Here is a 20,948-nt window from a genome sequence, read left to right as displayed (position 1 = left end):
GGATTCTGATTAATAAATCAGTACCATTCGTACTATCTGAAACCAAATCAGACCCTAATGGGCGTTTTGTTATTGTGTAGAGATGCACCGATTGCAATTTTCTGGGCCGATACCGATTTCCGATTTTTCATAGAGTTTGACCTGCCGATACCGATTTTAGCCGATTCCGATTTCATTTCTTCTAACCATTTTACAGCACACACACAAATAGTTATTTTCTATCTTTTCTTTGATAGAACATGTTAATATAGACATGTAATCAACTTATCAATAATGAAATGGCTGTAAAAAAAATGGAACCGGTGAGCAGACAGATTCTTCTTCAAGTCTAACTTCAGCTGCAGTATCAAATTATGGATTAAGTTAAGTTATGGAACACCCATTTTATTCTTCTCACATCCAATATCCAACTAAAGATATAAGATCAATTTTCATGATACATTTGAACATGCTACCATGTAAACATATTTTCATATGCATTGATGAATTTATGGGAGGGTGAGGGAAAAGTGGTAGTAGCCTAGGCTATCACGCAAACACAGGGGAGAAGTGCTAATAGCGATTAGGTGCTCCACCATATGAAAACAGTGCACGTCTGTTTTGTGGTGAAAAAATTAAATCCAAATTCCGGTTAAATGCATCAATTAGGCTATAGAAACTTTCAGCTGATTCAGTATTCAGAGCACCAGTTTTCTTCATTGTAGGCTACTATGTCAAAAGCAACTTTAACGTTTGTTTGCCTTTCTAATAGGCTATCGTTTGTTCACTTTCACGACATCCACTTCTCAATCTGCTAGACTAGGGTATTTTAAGGCATAGCCCTAGTCTACGTGCAGTAAATAGTTCGAGTATTTTTTTTTTAAGTGGAGTAGAACTACTAGGGCTATGTCGCTGCTTGTTGTCATCTTATTATGTAGCCTATGATCGCTAAACTTATGATTATTTTTAATGTCGCAATCGGTTATCTCCATTCAGCAGCGCTTGTGGTTCAGCTGTGGGCACGCAATTAGCGGCAGTGACGGGCGGTCATGAGCGATGTTTACGTATATGAAGTGACAGCTTAGTAAATTCCATGCAGTAGGCCAATGGCAAAGCACAGCGTTTGCTGCATAGAAAAACTAAGTAGCCTATTAGCGCTTTCTTTGTTGCCTTACATCCAGCCCTGAGTGTTGGCCTGGTTGCTAGCTTCTTCAAACTTTGCAAACTCAGCTGGATGTTGTTACAATTGCGGGGCACGAGTGTATTTGACCGGCCTAAAATCGGCATGTCTCAGACTGACCGGCCGGTCGACGGTCATGGCCGATCACGTGAAAATCGGCCGATTCCGGTCACCAGCCGATCTATCGGTGCATCTCTATTATTGTGGTTGGTAAACTCTACAGTCTGCCTGTGACATTAGCTTGTGTTTATGCCCCAAATTGGGATGATTCTAAATTTATGAGTAACTTCCTGTCAAGTATACCGTACTTAGACACTCATCAACTTATACTAGCTGGTGATTGTAACTGTGTAATTAACCCCTTCTTAGATAGATCTTCCACTCGCATAGTTGCTAGATCAAAAATGGCAGAATGCATAGAGGACTTTTTACAATGTTGTGCAATGTCTGACCCATGGAGATACCTTTACCCCACAAAGAAGGAATTTTCTTTTTTTTCACCTGTGCACCACACCTATTCACACATAGATTATTTCTTCATACATAAAACCCTACTGCCTCTGGTAAATGCCTGTGACTACAATAGTATAGTGATATCTGACCATGCCCCTGTTACATTAGTTTTGACTCTCCCCATCCATAGACCTAATAGATTCAGATGGAGGCTCAATTCACTTCTTTTGTCCGACGAGTCATTTATTGCCTGTGTTAATACTTACATACTGTAGACATATTCTTAGAAACCAATTCAAATGATGAGACCTCCCCTTCATTGCTTTGGGAGACCCTTAAGGCCTACCTGAGGGGGATGATTATCTCCTTCAATGGCAGTATCCACAAAGCGCGAATGGCCAGACAAACAAAACTTTCTGAACTTATCTCTGAGGTGGACAAAGTGTATGCTACTGCCCCAACCCCAGAGCTTTATAAACAACGTATGTTGCACCAGGCTGAGTTTGATATGCTTTCAACTGGACAGGCTGAACGGGCTATGTTAAAATCTAGACATATGTCCTATGAATATGGAGAGAAACCAGGCAGAGGCCTTGCTTACAGTCTGAAACATACTTCCATTAGTCATGTCATCGATCAAATTGAGTCAGGATTATTATCAGACCCAACAGACATCAATAAACAGTTTTGTGATTTTTACTCTAATTTGTATACATCTGAGCCTCCCACTGATCCGAGTCTAATGGATACTTTTTTTAAGGACCTAGATATCCCTACTGTGGATGAAAAGTTAAGGAAATCTTTGGATAGCCCTATCTCCTTAGAAGAAATAAACAAAGCTATCGCATGCATGCAGAGTGGGAAATGTCCAGGCCCTGATGGCTTTCCTACAGAATTTTATAAGAAGTGTTCAGCAAAATTAGCCCCCTTACTCAAAGCTGTGTTTGATGATAGTCTGGATTCTCAATGTCTTCCCCCAACTTTACGCCAGGCATCAATATCCCTTCTTCTTAAGAAAGGCAAGGACCCCCACAATTGTTCCTCTTACCACCCAATAAGTCTTCTTAATGTAGATGTGAAGATATTGGCTAAAGTGCTGGCTCTCTGTCTTGAATCGGTTTTGCCCACCATTGTGTCATCAGACCAAAGTGGATTTATAAAAAATAGACATTTATTTTTTAATGTCAGGCGTGTATTCAATATCCTTTATACGTCGTCCACCTCTCAGCACCAAGAAACACTTTTAGCTTTGGACGCTGAGAAAGCTTTTGATCGTGTCGAATTATTTGTTTTATGTTCTTAAGCGGTTTGGTTTTGGAGAAACTTTTATTTCTTGGGTCAAATTGTTGTACACTTCACCTCTAGCTTCCGTCAGAACTAATGACACTTATTCACCATACTTTCCTCTTCAGCGCAGGACTAGACAGGGTTGTCCACTCTCTCCTCTGCTTTTTGCACTGGTAATGGAGCCCCTTGCAGCCACCATTAGGCAGTGTACAGATATCAAAGGGATTTTCAGAGCAAATCAGGAACACAAAATTTCATTGTATGCTGATGATGTCCTTCTCTATATATCTGACCCTCTTGTATCTATTCCGCATATCATCACTATCCTTAAAGACTTTGGCAGTTTCTCAGGGTACAATCTCAATCTTGAAAAAAGCGAGCTCTTACCAATTACTACAGCTGCCACTCAGACCTCACTTCATTCACTACCTTTCAAAGTGACTAATAATAGATTTAATTACCTTGGTGTGCGTGTTACAAAGTCCCACTCTCAGCTTCTGAAGGCCAATTTTACCCGACTCCTAGAGTGTACCAAACAGGATCTCACACGTTGGTCCACTATGCCCTTGTTTTTGGCTGGGCGAATCAGTATAATTAAAATGAATATCCTTCCGAAATTCTTATTTTTGTTTTAGTGCATCCCATATTTCCTTACAAAAACTTTCTTTACAAAGCGTGATAGTCTTATTTCATCTTTTATTTGGAATAACAAAACACCTAGGATCAGGAAATTGTTTCTACAAAGACCTAAAATACAGGGCGGGATGGCTCTACCAAATTTTCAAATCTATTACTGGGCTGCTAATATCAAAAGCTTATTGTGCTGGCGGTGGGATAGATCATCCCTGGATTTGCCTGGCTGGTCACAAATTTTATCTAATTCTTGCAGTCCAATCTCACTTTCAGCTCTTTTGTGTTCATCTGTTCCCCTGCCTTCACCCCAGACCTGTCAGAACCCAGTAGTTCTTCACTCCTTAAAAATCTGGTCTCAGTTCCGAAAACATTATGGGCTTTCAGATACCTACAAGTGAGACATTTTATACAGAATCACCTCACTCAATTTCCCTCACTCCCACCAAAATCTAGACTTGATTCAATCCTTGAAACCCCACCTGATGCGAAGGGGACAGTGTCAAGGTTATATACAGCGATATTTGAAATGGAGGGTTCCTCACTGTCAATAATAAAAGAAAACTGGGAAAAGGATATGGATGCCAACATAACTGAAAATCCATGGTCTGCCATCATTGGACCACCAACACTGGCGAAGAAAGCTCAGCGCCGCCTGTACTTCCTGCGGAAACTCAGGCGAGCAAGTGCTCCACCAGCCATCATGACCACATTCTACCGAGGCACCATTGAGAGCATCCTCTCCAGCTGTATCGCTGTGTGGGGCGGAAGCTGCACTGAATACAACAGGAAAGCCCTGCAGCGCATAGTGAACACAGCTGGAAGGATTATTGGTGCTTCACTCCCCTCCCTGAAGGACATTACACCTCCCACCTCACCCGCAAGGCGACCACAATTGTGAGTGATGCAAGTCACCCCGCTCATAATTTGTTTGATCTACTGCCCTCTGGGAAGAGGTACAGAAGCCTGCTCTCCCGCACCACCAGACTCACCAACAGCTTCATACACCAGGCTGTTAGGATGCTGAACTCTCTCCCCCCTCCACCCTCAGCTACATAACATCCTGGACTTTTGGACCCACAATGGCTGCCTTGCACTACTCCACTTGCACTATTCCACTTGTACACTTGCACACTTTGCAACTTGTTGTTGTTGTCCTGTTGTCCTGAAAACACTTCTGAACACACTTCTGCTGCTCTTACATAACTTGCACCACTATGCCACTTGCATACTTAGGTCAAACAGAACTACCTCAGCCATTTATTTATTGGCCTGACTTTTGCACTATTATATTGACTGTCTACTGTATGCACAATTGCACAATTTCAACCCAAATTTTGCTGCTCTTATTTCTTCATTGTATGTGCCTTCTTATTTACTTTTTATATTGTTTACTTGAATGTTATGTTTGTCTGTGGACCTAATTGGTAAAATATGTCTTGTCTCCAACATGGGATAGTGGGAAACGTAATTTCGATCTCTTTGTATGTCTTGACATGTGAAGAAATTGACAATAAAACAGACTTTGACTTTGATTCAAAGAATTCACTCTTCCTCCATTTGTGCAAGGCATAGTCTTATTCAGTTTAAGATTGTACATAGGCTTCATATGTCCAAGGTTAAACTATCTAAAATATTTCCAGGGGTTGACCCTATTTGTGACAGATGTAAGCAGGCACCTGCCACTCTATACCACATGTTTTGGTCATGTTCTAGTTTAACAGCTTTTTGGTCCTCAATATTTGAAGTATACTCAGCGATTTCAGGTTTAACTGTTGACCCCTGTCCTTTCATTGGACTTTTTGGCGTTCCATCAGAGGACTTTCCTTTTCAAATGTCACAACTAAACTGTATAGCCTACTCCTCCTTCTTAGCTCGGCGACTCATTCTTTTAAATTGGAAGAATAACAACCCCCTTCCTTTGGCAGATGGATCTGTGATGTCATGTTTTTCCTTAAGATAGAAAAAATCAGATACACACTGAATGGATCAATGGGGAAATTTGATGTAGTATGGCAACCTTTGTCTCACATGTGGAACAACTTACAATGCACCCTGCCTCTGAATAGCGGTTGTACAAGATGACTTTGTAACTACTATGTGGACTTTTTTTTGTGTAATGTATGGTTTTTTTAATTTTTTAATTTTTAATTATTATTTATTTATGTGTTTGTTTGTTTCTGGAGTTGTGTTTACTGTCTTTGTGTATTTGTCTGAAACCACAATAAAAATACATTGACCAGACAAATGATGTCTGTCTATCATCGTTGCACTCGGAGAAAACCGGAATGTTTCATTCGTCCTGCGTTTCTTCTACGGCTGCAAGCGGGATTCACCAAATATTTCTTTAATAGGGCAGGGCAGGCATATTTCTGGCTATTAAATTATTTCTAAACCAGTCTGCTAAAGTCTGTAGTGAAGTCTGTGTAGGGTTTTCCAGGCTCCATTTCTTTTTACGAGACAACCTGCTCACAAGAGCCATCTGCCGGTTGTTTGGGTTGTTGCAGCGTCGTTGCAGCGTCACTGGAGAAATACAAATTAAAGTCGCGTGATCCCGTGTGATGTCACGCGCGGACCTCGAGGGAAGCTGGCCAATTTTAAGTAATGCCCACTGTAGCACATGTTTTATGCACAGAGTGCAATCCAAAGCGCTCCACACACAGACATCAAAATTAAAACAATTTAACAAATACTTAACAAAAAAAGAATTAAGAAAAAAATGATGAATGACTATAGCCCAGTGTTACACAAAAAATATAGAAATACTCACAGAAAGTTTGATCAAATTCCTGTTGGTTGAGAGAGTCATGCCTTGTTCTATGTTTGGTATTGCATCCACCCACTTTAAACACATAAATATGATGTTGTTAATTTACAGATAACATTATATTGCATGTAATATATAATTTATAGTTAACATCATATTGCATATTATTGACTCTGAAAATGCAGGGAATTTTAGTATACCTCAGTTTTTTTAACTATTCCTTTACTCCAGATGGAAAAAAAAATCAAGAAAAACTTCAGGATCCAACACCAAACGTTATATTAATATAAATATAATGAGAGAAGAGTGTGTGGTGTGATTGGACTTATCATACACTTGGAATTATATATTATATATAACATCAACTTATAATTGATGTTATATATATAACATCAGATTGGTTTATTGGTCTGAATTAATTGGCATTAAAATCCTTTTCCTTAGAACCATGGTCTGGAGTCTCAAGGGTCACATTGACCAAACAGAGTACAACATTTGAAAACATGATTATTAAAATTAGAAATCACATTTAGTCATTTAACATCTGAGGTGGGTTGCACCAACCAGGATTACTTTTTAACCTGGATTAAATCAAGGTTTATCCATTAATCCAGTTGCACCAAACTTTAAACCTAGTTAAAAGATAATCAGGTTTACATTTATACCATCCTTTTAATGTTGGTTTAAATGTTCACATAAACCTGGATTAATTAGGTGGTTTAAATTTCTGAAAAAAGCTGCATAGATAGATTGAAGAAAATCAAGTCCCACAAAGGAAAATAAGAGACCATCTCAATCTTATGGAGTTTCATGATGATGAGGAATTTTCAAGGAGGTATTGATTAAACAAGGAATCTGTAATAAGATTAAATCAAACAATTATGTACGCAATTAAACATGGCAGTGACCTGATTATCTTTAGACTAGGTTTAAAGTTAGGTGCAGATTAATACTTGTTGGTGAAACCAACCGGTTAAGGCTTTTAATCACAAGTTAAGGTTTTAGGTGGATTTGTTAAACCATGCTTAAAGTTAATTGGTGCAACATAGCTTGAATAAAATTTAAACCTAGATCTACAAATCCTTGATTAGGCCTAAACCGAGATTAATTTAATCCTTGTTGGTGCAATCCACCCTTAGAATCCGGCATAATCTGTCGAGGGAGTGTAGATGAAGAAACATAAGGAAAATCCAGAATTTTGCTGGATTGCTACCTCTGTCAGACCAGACAGCTCCCGTGTAATTTTTTGTCCTGCTCCCGCCCGCATCTGTGACATTAGGTCTCACTCCCACCCGCAAAAGCACGCAGGATGTGCAGGAGGATATTCAGTTTTGCCTTCTTTTTTTTTGCTCCCTGCTAACTTAATTCAATAATCAAGATATACATCCCCAACTGCCCACTGCAGTCTTCTGAGAAACTTGGAGCAATGCGATTTGTCTTCATATAAAGCCTTCCCTCTTCAGCGACATCTGATGAGACCATTCCCTGCAAAACAGCTTACAAGAGAAAGCCACATACAACTATCATCTATCTAAGGCCAGGAGAATGGTTGAATTTGGTATTTTTTGCAAACCAGTGGCGGGTGTACAAAAGAATGCTAGGGGTGTCACCAGAGGTTGCTGAAGCAGTAGTGAAAGCAACATGCCTGCTTCACAACTTCCTTTGATGGCACTCAGATGGACAGGATGTGCAGATACTTCCAGGGCAGTCTCTGCAGAGCTACCACCAGCTGTCATGGCTATCTCAAGGGTCGGTAGCAACAATGCCAAGATTACAATTAAAACCTCTCAATAAAATATACATCTAAGAACTATGATATGTGTGCATATGTCTGTACTATCAACAACAAACAGAGAAAAACAAGATGATCTGAAAATAAACACTTTATTGTTGTTTTTTAGTAAATTTTCCTGGACATTATTTTAAAGGAATGTTCCGGAGCAAAAACAACCTAGGGTCTATTTTCAGAAGCTAACAGGTTCAAAATGTTGTTTGAGAGCATAATTAGGTAATGGTGGAGTTTTCAGCAAGAAAGTTTTTTGCATTAACACCAAATTGTCTTAACCGGGCATACACTGATGTTACACCACTGACATTGTTCAAAATAGAATGACACTTCTGTGGTAGTGTGGTGAGGCATTGTAAACATTGTAAGTGTTTTGAAAGGTTAATTTTTTTTTTTTTAATGAAGGGTGTGTTTTTAGGATACCTTAGCTCTCTTCCTGTTGCGACCACCGTGGAGGAAGGCGTAACAAGTTGATTAACGAATGCAGCGCAAAACACAGTCAATGAACGCAAGAGGAGAGTCGGCTACTCTCCTTTTGTGTTCATTGACTGTGGTTTGCGCTGCATTTGTTAATCGACTTGTTAGAGGAGAGTCGGCTACTGTCCTACCACGTTCATCAACTGTGGTTTTTGCACTGCATTTGTTAATCGACTTGTTAAGCACTTGTTATGCTTTCAAACAACATTTTGAACCTGTTAGCTTCTGAAAATAGACCCTAGGTTGTTTTTGCTACGGAACATTCCTTTAAGAGTCAAACTCAAGCTCAAACATTTTTTTTTTTTAAACTGGATGCGTGCTTCCACGTTTTTCTGATGAGTTAACCTCTTGAATGTGGACAGCAAGCTCAACAAAAACAATTCATCATCATCTTTTGGTGTAAGTGCAGTTACAGTAGGATGCCCTGCTGGTAGGGAGTATTGTCTTGACGTCTGTAGTTTCTTGCGCTTGCTTTGTCGATGTTTCCATGCTGATGCTCAGCCACCATGGTAGGACTGGAGCAGCTGCTGTCCTGGGTCTCACTGGATGTGTGACCTACCCTTTAAGACTCCAATGGGCCATCCTCTGACTGTAGGTTTTTTAACGTACACTCGAACATTTCACAACTCTGTGTCAAGTTGGGGGAAAAAATGGCATTGGGTGGTTATTAATAATGTAATATATAGCACAAAATCCACACAAGGACAGGTTAAGTAATTAATGTAACAACAAAAGAAATCAACCTCTCTTTCTTGTGTGATGATGGGAAGTAGAAGGCTTTCTACTTTATTTGGTTGGCTCTCCAACATATTAGAGGTGGTCTGCCTGGCCTGCAGATAAGGTTTCAGAAATGACAGGATACTCATAAACTGCCACTTGTAACTGGCACCTGACCCACTCTTTTTTTATTCCTTCTCCACACTTTTCCTTTCTTATAGCGATCCCTGAGAGATTTCCATTTTGTCGTACACTCCTTTTCTATCATGAACATACATACATCAGAATAACACCTTACTAAACAGTAGATATATAGTAACAGTTGCTAGGCTTACAACATCAGCTAACTTTTGTTACACAAGTTTGTTAGTTAGCTAGGCTAACTGTGCCAGCTTAGCAAGGTATACACATTGGTTAAACCAACAGAATGAACAAAAAGTCACTTACCAGGAATTCCCACAACATGGCTCACAAACTCCTAAGCACAGCCTTTTTTCAGGATGTTGTGATAGTCCTTAGATGACATGTCAAACAATTCCAGGTGGTTTGAGATGGCGACAATCAGTTTTTCAGTGTCCATAGTTGTGAATGAACAGTCTTGTTGACGTTTCAAATGTCCCACCCCTAGACGAATGTGATTGGTCAATTTACCTAAACATTCTTAAAGCAACACCAAAGAACTGTTCCTCTGTCGAAAGTACGATGAAAGTACGATGTATTGCGACATCAGATGCAAGTCAAATTTGTAGTTTCTCATGTCTCATTCCATCGAACTACAGACCCGCTACCCGATCCGGCAAACTTACATAGTGCGGTTATAGCCGATAGAGGGCCGTGAAGTGAATGCAGAAAGTGCCGTTCACCCTGTTACAAGTTGATGAACCACTGAAATGATTTTGGAAACATTATTTTAAGGTACAAAAAACTCTTTGGTGTTGCTTTAAACTGACATTGATGAGCCTCGCGTTGCGCTTTGAAAGTTGAACCAAGTTCAGTGCTCAGCTTGTTCAACGCTCAGCTTGTTCAATGCTAGAGTTATGCTAGCACTGCAACTGTTCCGCTGACGAACAATAGAGAACAATAGGAAACCTGACACTTGCCACTGGCCAGTGTGATCCCTGCCTTAAAGAGATATAATCCCCAATTAATATTTGAAATTACTTGCATTAAATACACTATATTTACCATGCCTTCTGCCATGAGACCGTTCTTCATCCAGGTGGACAGATTCTGTGTTTCAGTGCACTCTCCTGTGATGATACAGGCAGACTGAGATAGAGACTCTGAAAGGAAAACCTGAGTATCAGTGTCGAAGAGGATAAATATTAAGGTACAACAAGTAGTACCAATGTTTTGAATCAAATGAGCCATTAATTAATTCTTGGCTAGCCAACCACTTTGCAAAAGCTGTGCAAAACTTACCATACCGTATGTAAAACTATGTAAACACCACAGTTTCTTGGCGATCATCTTAACTCATTGAATGCCAAGCTGTTTTCGGAAGCTTTGTCCTAGAGTGCCAGCAATCTAGACCATTGTTGATGATTTTTGTACAGCCACAGCATATTCTGTGTTATAGCTATGAACACATACAATTAGTGGTGCAACGGATCATCATTGATCCGTGATCCGTTCGGATCAATTATTTCGGTTCGGCACACACATGATCCGCGGATTGATTTATGAAAAAACAATTGTGCGCATGTTCAGTCCACACACAGCGTGGTCATGGCGAGCAGAGGAACGGAGGAGCTTGAACGCCCCGCGTCATTTAAATCCCCTGTTTGGGAGCATTTTGGTTTCCCTGTCAAAGTTAATGATGAAGGAAAGAGGTTAGTGGATAAAACCGTGACGGTGTGTAGGCACTGTGGCACTAGAAAGCCATACAACAGTGGAAACACATCTGCCATGGCCACTAGGGTGGTTCACAATATAATGGTATGACCAAAAGTTTTCCAAATTTTGCCAGATCGCATTTTGCCTTGTTCCTATTGACATTTTGAACATCTGTACCAAAAATTGAGCCAATAGGACGCCAGTAAAGGGTGGCACACTTTTTCACAATTGCTCAACCTAAGAATGCATAACTTTCGCAGGAACCAGAAACATGAACAAAATAAAAGATAAGTATGGTCATTAATAATCTCTCCCTGTACTAAATGAGTAAGAACATTAGAACAGTTAAAACACTATTCGGTGTATGATGACTTTGTTCTTTTTGATACTTTATCTCTGTGTCCTTGCACAACACGGAGCAAAAATTGCTTTTGGTCTTCGTTTCGCACAGATTGTTGACAGCGTTTAATAAGGGCAATGCCTCTCTCTGCACTGTCATTGATGACCTTCAAGGAATGAACTTTTTGACGCAGATTCTCATCTGTGAGAATGGACCTCACATCATCAGGGTTACTTCTGCCATCCATTTGGCCTTAAGTAAGAACCTCAAAGAAGTGGATTGAGCAGCAAGGGACGAGGCCAGAGATGGTAGCTGCACTGCTCTTGTGGAAGAAAGACTTGGCATCAAGTTTTTGAGCATCTTCCCAGGGCGTCTTTCAAGATTTCTCAGCATTGTCTCTTTTTCTTCAACATCAACACAACAACAACAACAACAGGTTACATTTATTTAGCGCTTTTCTCAACACTCAAAGCGCTTCACAGGGAAGGGGGGACCTCACTAACCACCACCAATGGTGGTGAGCTGAGCATCAAAAAACGCCAGGGCGACGAGTTCTTCTGACAGATACCACAAATGTCATCCAATGCTCTTCAATGCAGAATCTGCAATGGTTTTATCCGGATACCAATACATCATGTATTGTTTGTGTGTCAATATTGTGAAAAAGTGTGCCACCCCTAAATGTGCAGCAATTGACTCCATTTTTGGTACAGATGCTTACAATGCCAATTGGAACAAGACAAAACGCGATCTGGCAAAATTCGGTGAAAATTAATTTTGTGAACCACCCTAATGGCCACGCATTTGCAGCGACATTCCCCCGGTGTTTCACTGACAGGAGTGAAACCGAAAGCGGCTCAACAACCGCTTATCACCGCGGAATTTAAATAGCCCCTTCCTGCACAATCCAACCAGGCTAAAGCTATCACAAACGCTATCGGTGTGTTTATAGCTGCAGACATGATGCCATATTCAGTTGTGCAAAACGAGGGTTTTAAATATATGCTGAACGTGCTCGAGCCACATTACAACATCCCGTCGCGCACCCACTTCAGCGAAAAGATTGTGCCAGATCTTTATGAGCAGGAGAAGAAAAAAGTTGTTGATGAACTATCTGTAGCACCCTCTGTTGCACTCACAACAGACGGGTGGACGTCGAGGGGAACGGTGAGCTATGTGACAATAACAGCTCACTTCATCACAGCAGAGGGAGATGAGAAGTCCGGTGCTGCAGACACACCCCCTCTATGAAAGTCACACAGGCAGTCATCTTGCGCAGGTACTGACACAAGCAGTGGAGGAATGGAAGATAAAGAGGCCCACTACTAATATCCCAGTCACAACTGATAATGCCAAAAATCAAATAAATGCAGTGAATGAGGCAGGACTGGGCCCACAGATAGGGTGCTTTGCACATGTAGTGAATTTGGCATCACAGAAGGGAATCTCAGTCAATAGGATGGACCGCCTCCTTGGGAGGATCAGGAAGGTGGTTTCCTACTTCCACAGAAGCACAACAGCTGCTCATGTGCTTAAGACAAGGCAAGAGATGCTAAAGCTGCCTACTCATAAGCTCATACATGATGTCCCAACAAGGTGGAATTCCACTTATGATATGTTGGAGCGTTATCTGGAGCAGCAGGCAGCTATATACTCTGCATTGACCGACAAGACCCTAAAGAAAAATGTCAAAGACATCATAACCCTCTCTGATGATGATGTGAGAGTGGCAGAGGAGGTCCTCCAGGTGCTTAAACCCCTTAAAACTGTTACATCTCTGCTGAGCACTGAAACTTCGCCATCTGTGTCAATGATCCTGCCGCTGAAAACAAGGATTCTACAATCCATGGCTCCAAGTGTGGAAGACAGCACCATCACTCAAGATGTCAAGACTGCCATTAGAGAGGACCTGAAGCCCAGATACACTTCACCCCCTACTCTACAGGATTACCTTCACAGATCTACTGCCCTGGATCTGAGGTTCAAGTCCCTGTCTCACATAGACCCTGACCTACGCCAGAGGACATACAGTGACCTCACCGAAGAAGACTGTGATGAGGTAAAGAAAACATACATACATTTTTTATTTTCAGTAATAATGGCATTCATTAAATGTTATTGCCACATTTTTCATGTCTATGAAACATGAAAATAAATAATAGGTTTAATTAATCATCTATTCTTTTCTGCAAGGTCAAGCTGCAGAGCCAACAGGAGCAAACTTGGACACATCTCCTCCACAAAAGAAGTCGGCGATGGCAGAGCTTTTTGGAGAGACCTTTGCCAGCAAAACATGGACAGCAAGACTCCTGCTGACATCATCAAAGAGGAGGTGGCATTCTACCTGGCAGCAAGCAGCATTGCAGTGGATGGTGATCCACTGACATGGTGGAAAAGCAATGAGTGTAAATACCCTCATATTGCTAAGATGGCAAGATGCTATCTCGCTGTGCCAGGCTCTTCAGTTCCTTCCGAGAGAATGTTCTCAACAGCAGGGGACATAGTGACTGCAAAGAGGTCCACACTCTCCCCAGACAATGTAGACACCCTTGTTTTATTGAAAAAGAATTTGAAATTATAAGCTCATGTATGCTTTGTTTTCTTTCTTTAATTATTCTTTGATGATGTGGACGTAGGCTTTATGTCACTCTCATAAAGCTATTGTTTCAAGGAAGATGATGTGCATTCTTATGTTGCACTTTAAGTTGTTTTTTTTATTAATGGTCATTGGTCCATGTTTAAAGAAAGGAGATGTGCCTTTTTATGTTGCACTTTAAGTTGTTTTTCATTAATAATGTTGAAAAGAAGATATTAATTGTGCACTTTAAGTTGATTTTATATTGTTAATAAACAAAAAGACAAAACTTATGTTTATTTGTCGATTTTTTTTTTTCTGATCCGAAAAATGATCCGATCCGTGACTCTGATCCGAGGAACAATCCGAACTGTGAGTTTTTTGATCCGTTGCACCCCTACATACAATGGCTCGTTTGAAAGGTGAGACTTTAAACTCTCAGTGGGTGCAAAATGTGTATTTCTACACGCCTCTGTTCCTGAGAAATAGCAAGCTAAACAGTGGCTAGTTTTCATCAAAATCGCTGTCTTTCATGAAATATGAAGTGTTGCCTGTAAAGTTTCCGGGAAGTGACCTGCCACCTAGTGATAGACCCACGAAAATGGCCTGGTTTTGAGCTGACGTGCATGCGTCACTCATTCGACCCAAAGCGGCAACCGAGTTATGATAAAATGTCCAGATAAAATGTCCAGATTGTGCATTTTCATGAGTTTTCGATCGGCATATATTTCATTTCCATTCATCACAGAGTTCCCAAAATCACATATAAGGTGTGTTAGAGTGTCTAGTTTCGTAATTTACGTTTTTGGCACTCAACGCATGGGAAGGAAAAACTTAATATTACGTTTTTGGCACTCAATGAGTTAATTAGGGGTGTCACGATTTCGATTTTATAGTGCTGGGCGGTATGACCAAAAATGTCACGGTATTTTTTTAAATTCTTATGGTTTCACGGTATATGACGGTTTTTTTTTTCCCATGCATAATCAGATGTTCACAGCATTTCCTACAGGATGGTCTATTTTACTGTCATGATGTAGAATAACTCCACACTAGTGGTAATGCAGTTTTGCATGGCCCCAGAAAATGATGCTGTTTACAAAGAGCCACTCATGATTCTAATGAAGAATCTACAACTTACATCTTGTATAAAATCTTCAAGTTACATCTTGTATAAAACCAGTACAAAAAGTAGTGCAACTTGCAATAATTATACTTTTTTGAAAATTATACAATTAAGTCTGCAGTCTGGATTGAGTGCTGAGGTGGGGAGCTCTGATGGCGACGTCGGGAGCCATGAAGCAACAAACGGTCCTTGCTAAAGCCACCGAGCTGCTGATCAGCAGGAAGATCGCCCATCATGACTTCAGACTGTTCTTCCGGTGCTCTGCTCTCCAGACTGCCAGTAAATTCTCTGAGTTGGTCATTGAAAGAACTTTGTTGGTCTTGCATTGGCAGTTTCACGCGGGTCATCATTGCCCTTGGACTTTTTCAGCCGGTTGGAAATTGGACTAATTTTAACATGATTTTTATTATTTTATTTATTTATTTTCAATTTGCTGTGTTGTCTGTCATGTATGTCTTAGTGTCACGGGAACGCTGGCGACCACGCCGCTCCGTCCGGCATCTTTTGTGTTTGTTATTTCACAAAATACGCCGCTCCGTCCGCTATTGTCTTTGTTAGTCTATGTGTCATTGACAATGTCTTATATGTGGGCGCTTTGGGTTGCACTCTGTGCACGTTAAATGCGATATACAAATAAAACTGACTTGACTTGACCTGACTCTCTGCTAATATGCTTACTCTGTCAAATAGGCCTATCAGAAACATGCCTTATTGTTATTGTGTGATTTGCATGACGTTAGTGGTAGGCTAACGTTAACTTTATGTGGATGTGGATGTCTTGTTAGCCTGCCATGAGCTTCGGTTCGGTTCGCTAGACAAATGTTTTTCGCAAAACATTAACAAAAAAGTTCGTTTTGGTGCACTGATGACAGTCAGGATCATTTCTAACTAGCCAGCTAGTATTGCTCAGTTCATGTCTATAATATGCATTACTTGCTACCTGGATAATTTCAGCGAATATTCTTAAGGTGAGATTAATGATAAGATCATTAAACTTCACTGTGTTCGGTGGGTTGCTAACTAACGACAATACCTACTAGCCAGCCAGCTAGTTACAGCTGTTGAACAATCTCAATAGAATTTTCCTGACGGTAAATCCCTTTCAATGCAGTATCCCTTAAAGTTTTTCCTTAACTAAAGAAACAATTTAAGGTATTCTGTGCAACACCCTTAAATAAACCCCTTACCTAAGGAGAAATTAAGCCTTAAGGGTCATACTTCATGGGGAAAACTTTGTTTTGTGTTTACCCTCACTATGCCTCAGTGGCACCATGCGTGCGTGTGAAAAAAGTCCCGTCTGAAACACTGTCGCGCGGCGCAGCGTTCCAAACGTTGTGTAATCAAATACACCGGTATGGCGGTATATTAAAAATTCATATCATAACGAAAATATACACCGGTATACGGTGTGAACCGGTATATCGCCCAGCACTACGATTTTATATCGAAATCGATCGAAATGACATCTTAATCTCGAACTTCGAACTCAAAAATGTAATCGACGATGCAGCCACCAGGGTACATTGAGGAATGTATTAGGTCTGCTGTGTCTGTGTTATCATAACGCGTGTGGTAATTTCCAAAGTATTCTCGAGGTAACAGGTAAGTAAAAACAGTTCTGTAAACTCATTCTCTCTTTTTTTTTTTTTAGGGTAGACAAGAGGCAAGTGATAAGAAACAACAGGTGAATTATAAGTGAGTGTTTTTGAGGGTTTTTTTTAGGGCAGCGATCCACCTACACCCTTTACAATGTTTACAAGTCAAGGACTTGTCTTGGCCTGGTGGAGCGGCTGAAGGGCTGTTCTGGCTGGCTGGCCGGTCATGGGTGGTCCATGGGTTCGGGGTGTGGGGGCTGTGTGTTGTCTGTGTGTGCATGTCTGCTGGATATCCCTGGTGCTGGGATTCTCTCTGCTTTCACGGAAGTGCCAGTGGTTGCATTGAAGTCCTTTGTGTGTCTGCAGTCTGTGTTACCATTGCAGGTCTCCAGGATCCATCCTCCTGCCAAAAACGGACAGAGGTAGGGGAGACAAGGGCCTTGCAGACCTGTTGTAGTATGTCTGCTGGCGTGTTGGCAAGCTTTCCTCCTGTCGTGAACGGAGGTCTAGGATGCTACCCGTGGGGCTGAGGACTGAGCGCACTCGTCGGCTCATCAGGAGTTGTGCAGGTGACTGCATGTTGTCTACTGGAGTGTTCCTGTACTCCAGTAGGCCGAGGTAGGGGTCTTTGTTGACGGCTTTTGCCTCTTCCAGGATGCGCTTTGCCGTCAAGCAGGGGCGCTAGGGGTTGGCACTGCGTCTTTCCTGACATATGCTGCACTGATCCACTGCTGCTTCAATCTGTTTCCCCATGCCAGGCCAGAGGAGGAGGAGGAGGTAAGGTGGAGGAAGTCCCGTGCTCTGTGTTTACTTTTCTGCCCATGTGTCCAGTGTGAATGCACTGTATCATGTCGGCTCTGAGACTATGAGGGATTATGATTTTCTCACCCTTGAACATGACATCATCGATTTCGGATATTTTGTCCCTGTGGTTCCAATATACCTGGATGTTAGGTGGGCATTTTTTCCTCTCATCAGGTCATCATGTCTTTATGACTCGGTTGAGTGCAACAAGCTGACTGTCTTGTGCTGTCGCCTCTGATCTCCTGCAGCTTTCTGTTGCTCACTGGAACACTGCTGATGAGGGTGTGCACCGGTGCCTCCATGGTCTCCATCAGGCTCTGATCCTAGTGCTAAATGGACTTGCGAGACAGCGTGTCTGCCACCGGTATTTCCTTACCAGGGCGGTGGATGATGTGGATGTTGTACTTTTACTTGTGAGAGCGGGCTATATCGATGGCTTGCTCTAATGTCAGATCTGCGCCGTGGCTAAACAGTTTCTCATGCACCCGCGGGTAATTAGTAGCAAAAAAAAACAAAAAAAACAGTCATACCATCTCATCACTGTAAGAATATCCACAGTCTTTGGTTAACAGTTTCAGCTCCGTCACAGTGTCGGAACGCCTCGCTAGCTCCAGGCATTTTCTCGCGGAAACGATATCTAGCATAAATCAGGTTGGACTTGGGAGTGAGGTAAGTTGAATACTTATCGTAGTAAGTCTTTAGCTTCTTAGTGTCATCCTCTAAGAGCGTCCATGTGTTGTAAACGCCCTGTCCTTTCTCCCCGACCCATAAAAGAAGGTAGCTGCATTTGTCCTGTTCACGCTTCTCCCGTACAGGGCCTGAGAATATTAGCTCTGCGTGTTGCTTGAAATGCCGCCAGGCCTCTGGTAAGTTTGGTGAATCCCAATCCATCTTGGGTGTTGGAACGCTGTATGTAAATTAGATTGTGGGTATATGAACCTCTACTCTGACATCATGTTATGTTCGCCCTCTGGCTATATGTTTAATTACAGTGCATGAAAATGCACTGTACTGTTCTTCCTAGGCTTCTTATTCTTCTTCTTCTAACGCATTTAATGCAGCTTCAACCGTTTAACGTAGAAACTTCATTCAAACTATGTTACGTAGGTCTTACTTAGGACAAGCATGCTATGTATTTTTCAGCTTTGCAACTTTTATACTTTTTAAACTATTAATTAAAAACTGTTCAAAATTTCCCCATAGACTTAACATGGGCTGATGACATCACAATAGAGCCGTTAAGCAATTAGAATCCTATGGCAGGTGTTCGGGCCACCTGCATCAACTGCCAGTCTCAGGCTTTAAGCATACAAACTGGCCCTATTAAGACTACACATCCTGTTCAACTGCTTCCTCTGCCAAAAACGGTTTCAAAATAAAAGTCCTCACTACAATATTTCACTGTTAAACAATTTAACCCTTTAAACTACTGAACTTTTTAACTGTTCAGCCATTGTAACTGTTACTTGTCATCAACTATGACTCCTACCCACTGTAGCTAGTTAGCATGGTTAACATAGTTAGCATGTTAACATTGCTAACATTGTTAGCATTTTTAGCAAAACTGCTAAAAATGATTAGCTAAGTTAGCTAAGTAACATGGTTTGCATAGTTAGCATGCTAGTTAGCATAGTTAGCATAACTGCTAAAAATGATTAGCTAAGTTAGCTAAGTCACATGGTTAGCATAGTTAACATGTTAGTTAGCATAGTTAGCATAACTGCTAAAAATGATTAGCGAAGTTAGCTAAGTCACATGGTTAGCATAGTTAGCATGCTAGTTAGCATAGTTAGCATACCTGCTAAAAATGATTAGCAAAGTTAGCTAAGTCACATGGTGAGCATAGTTAGCACGTTAGCATGTTAACGTGCTAGTTAGCATAGTTGGCATAACTGTTAAAAATGATTAGCGAAGTTAGCTAAGTCACGTGGTTAGCATAATTAGCATGTTAACATGCTAGTTAGCATAACTAATAAAAATGATTAGCTAGGTTAGCTAAGTCATATGGTTAGCATAGTTATTATTTTAACATTGTTAGCATGCTAGTTAGCATAGTAACTTGGTTAACATTATTATCTTTGTTAACATAGTTAGCATAACTGCTAGTAAACATTGGACCCATTCTAACTGTTAGTTATCGTCAACTATCTGCCTAAATAATTTAACCATTTCAATTATCAACCTATTTAACTGTTCTGTCATTCCAACTATATTAAACCTTATCTACCAAGCAAATAATTTAACCATATGAACTCATCATATTTTTTGCATTTTCATGCACTGTATTTCCTTCAGGAAATGCTTTTCTAGTTACTATTAATATATTTACTCGGACTGACATGGATATAATGCTACCTTCTTTATTCCACCATCTTAGATCACACAACACATTCAAACCTTGCGGGAGTTCATGACCTGGTGACACTACGGTGTCCCTTAGTATACATACTTGTCTGTATGTTACAGTACCCCCTTTACATTCTACCTTTACTTATTATTCATCACCTTTACTAGGAGCCAAGCAAAGATAGACAGACAGGTCCCTAACTATGCAAAGTTGCTTTGGCATCCATTCTGTTTCTGCCTTCTCTCACTGGGGACCAAGCAATACAGCTGCAGTGTTTCTACCTTTCTAACTTGCATTTTGATTATTATTGACTAAAGAAGTTGGGACACTGAATGGTGCAAGAACACTGAATGCCTATGCAGCATTCTGCTTGGCCCCATGATGTAGATAGATAGATAGATGCTGATGATGTTACAAGAAGGTAAGAACAAAATGAATGGCAAAGCAACTTCGCATTAAGAATCATTAAGTATATTTCTTGAATTTCCCCTTGGGGATCAATTTAGTTTAGTTTAGTTTATTAGTTTTGTTTGACAGGGACCATGCATAGAATAGCTTCTATACCTTGGTTAGCTAAATAGCTAATTTGCACCTGTAGTCCCTGGGCAGGATGCTCAAGCACGGTAAAAACATAGACAAACACAGATATGAAAAGACACCAAGATAAACATTACAAATAGAAGAAAAACTAAGTGAAAAAACAAAGATCAATGATCACAAGCTTGATTGTCCTTCAGCCATGGGTCTTCAAAGACTTTTTAAACTTTTAAAACTTTTAAAACTTAAAGAGTCTCTGATATGGAGGGGGATTGAGTTCCATTTTCTAGTTGCTTGATATGAAAACGCTGATTGGCCAAAAGTGGTCTTTTTGAATGTAGTGTACAGTAACAGTCTCTTCTCATTGCAGCCCTAGATACCCTAACATTGTCTCTACAGAATGACACACGTTGCTTAAGTGGTGGTGGTGCAAGATCATGGGTCAATTTGTACATCAGGCACATGCCAGAGAACCAAATAAAACTGTCAAATGTTAACAGGCTATGTTTTTT

General features: G+C 40.7%; 1 protein-coding gene and 1 long non-coding RNA gene across 3 annotated transcripts in view; both read right to left on the bottom strand.

Annotated features, from left to right (window-relative positions):
• crppa (CDP-L-ribitol pyrophosphorylase A) overlaps nucleotides 1-20,948 on the bottom strand; it is a 151,522-nt gene that overhangs the window by 61,160 nt on the left and 69,414 nt on the right. For both annotated transcript variants that reach the window (XM_076281235.1, XM_076281236.1), the window contains exons 6-7: nucleotides 10,462-10,559; nucleotides 6,300-6,371 (exon numbers count right to left, since the gene is read on the bottom strand). In XM_076281235.1, the coding sequence (XP_076137350.1) occupies nucleotides 6,300-6,371; nucleotides 10,462-10,559 (170 nt within the window). The remainder of the gene's footprint in view (nucleotides 1-6,299; nucleotides 6,372-10,461; nucleotides 10,560-20,948) is intronic.
• LOC143118545 (uncharacterized) lies at nucleotides 8,830-10,399 on the bottom strand. The gene is made up of 3 exons (XR_012986190.1): nucleotides 9,724-10,399; nucleotides 9,303-9,389; nucleotides 8,830-9,187 (listed from the first exon to the last, which is right to left on the bottom strand). It is a non-coding gene; the product is annotated as an uncharacterized LOC143118545 (long non-coding RNA).

Source organism: Alosa pseudoharengus, unplaced genomic scaffold, assembly GCF_046254945.1.
Source record: "Alosa pseudoharengus isolate Yale_2024_CS ecotype anadromous, Long Island Sound unplaced genomic scaffold, YU_APseudo_1.1 YU_APseudo_1.1_scf_12, whole genome shotgun sequence".
NCBI lineage: Eukaryota > Metazoa > Chordata > Actinopteri > Clupeiformes > Clupeidae > Alosa > Alosa pseudoharengus.
Note: the sequence above shows the minus strand (reverse complement) of the source record. Positions and strands in the feature narration are given on the sequence as shown.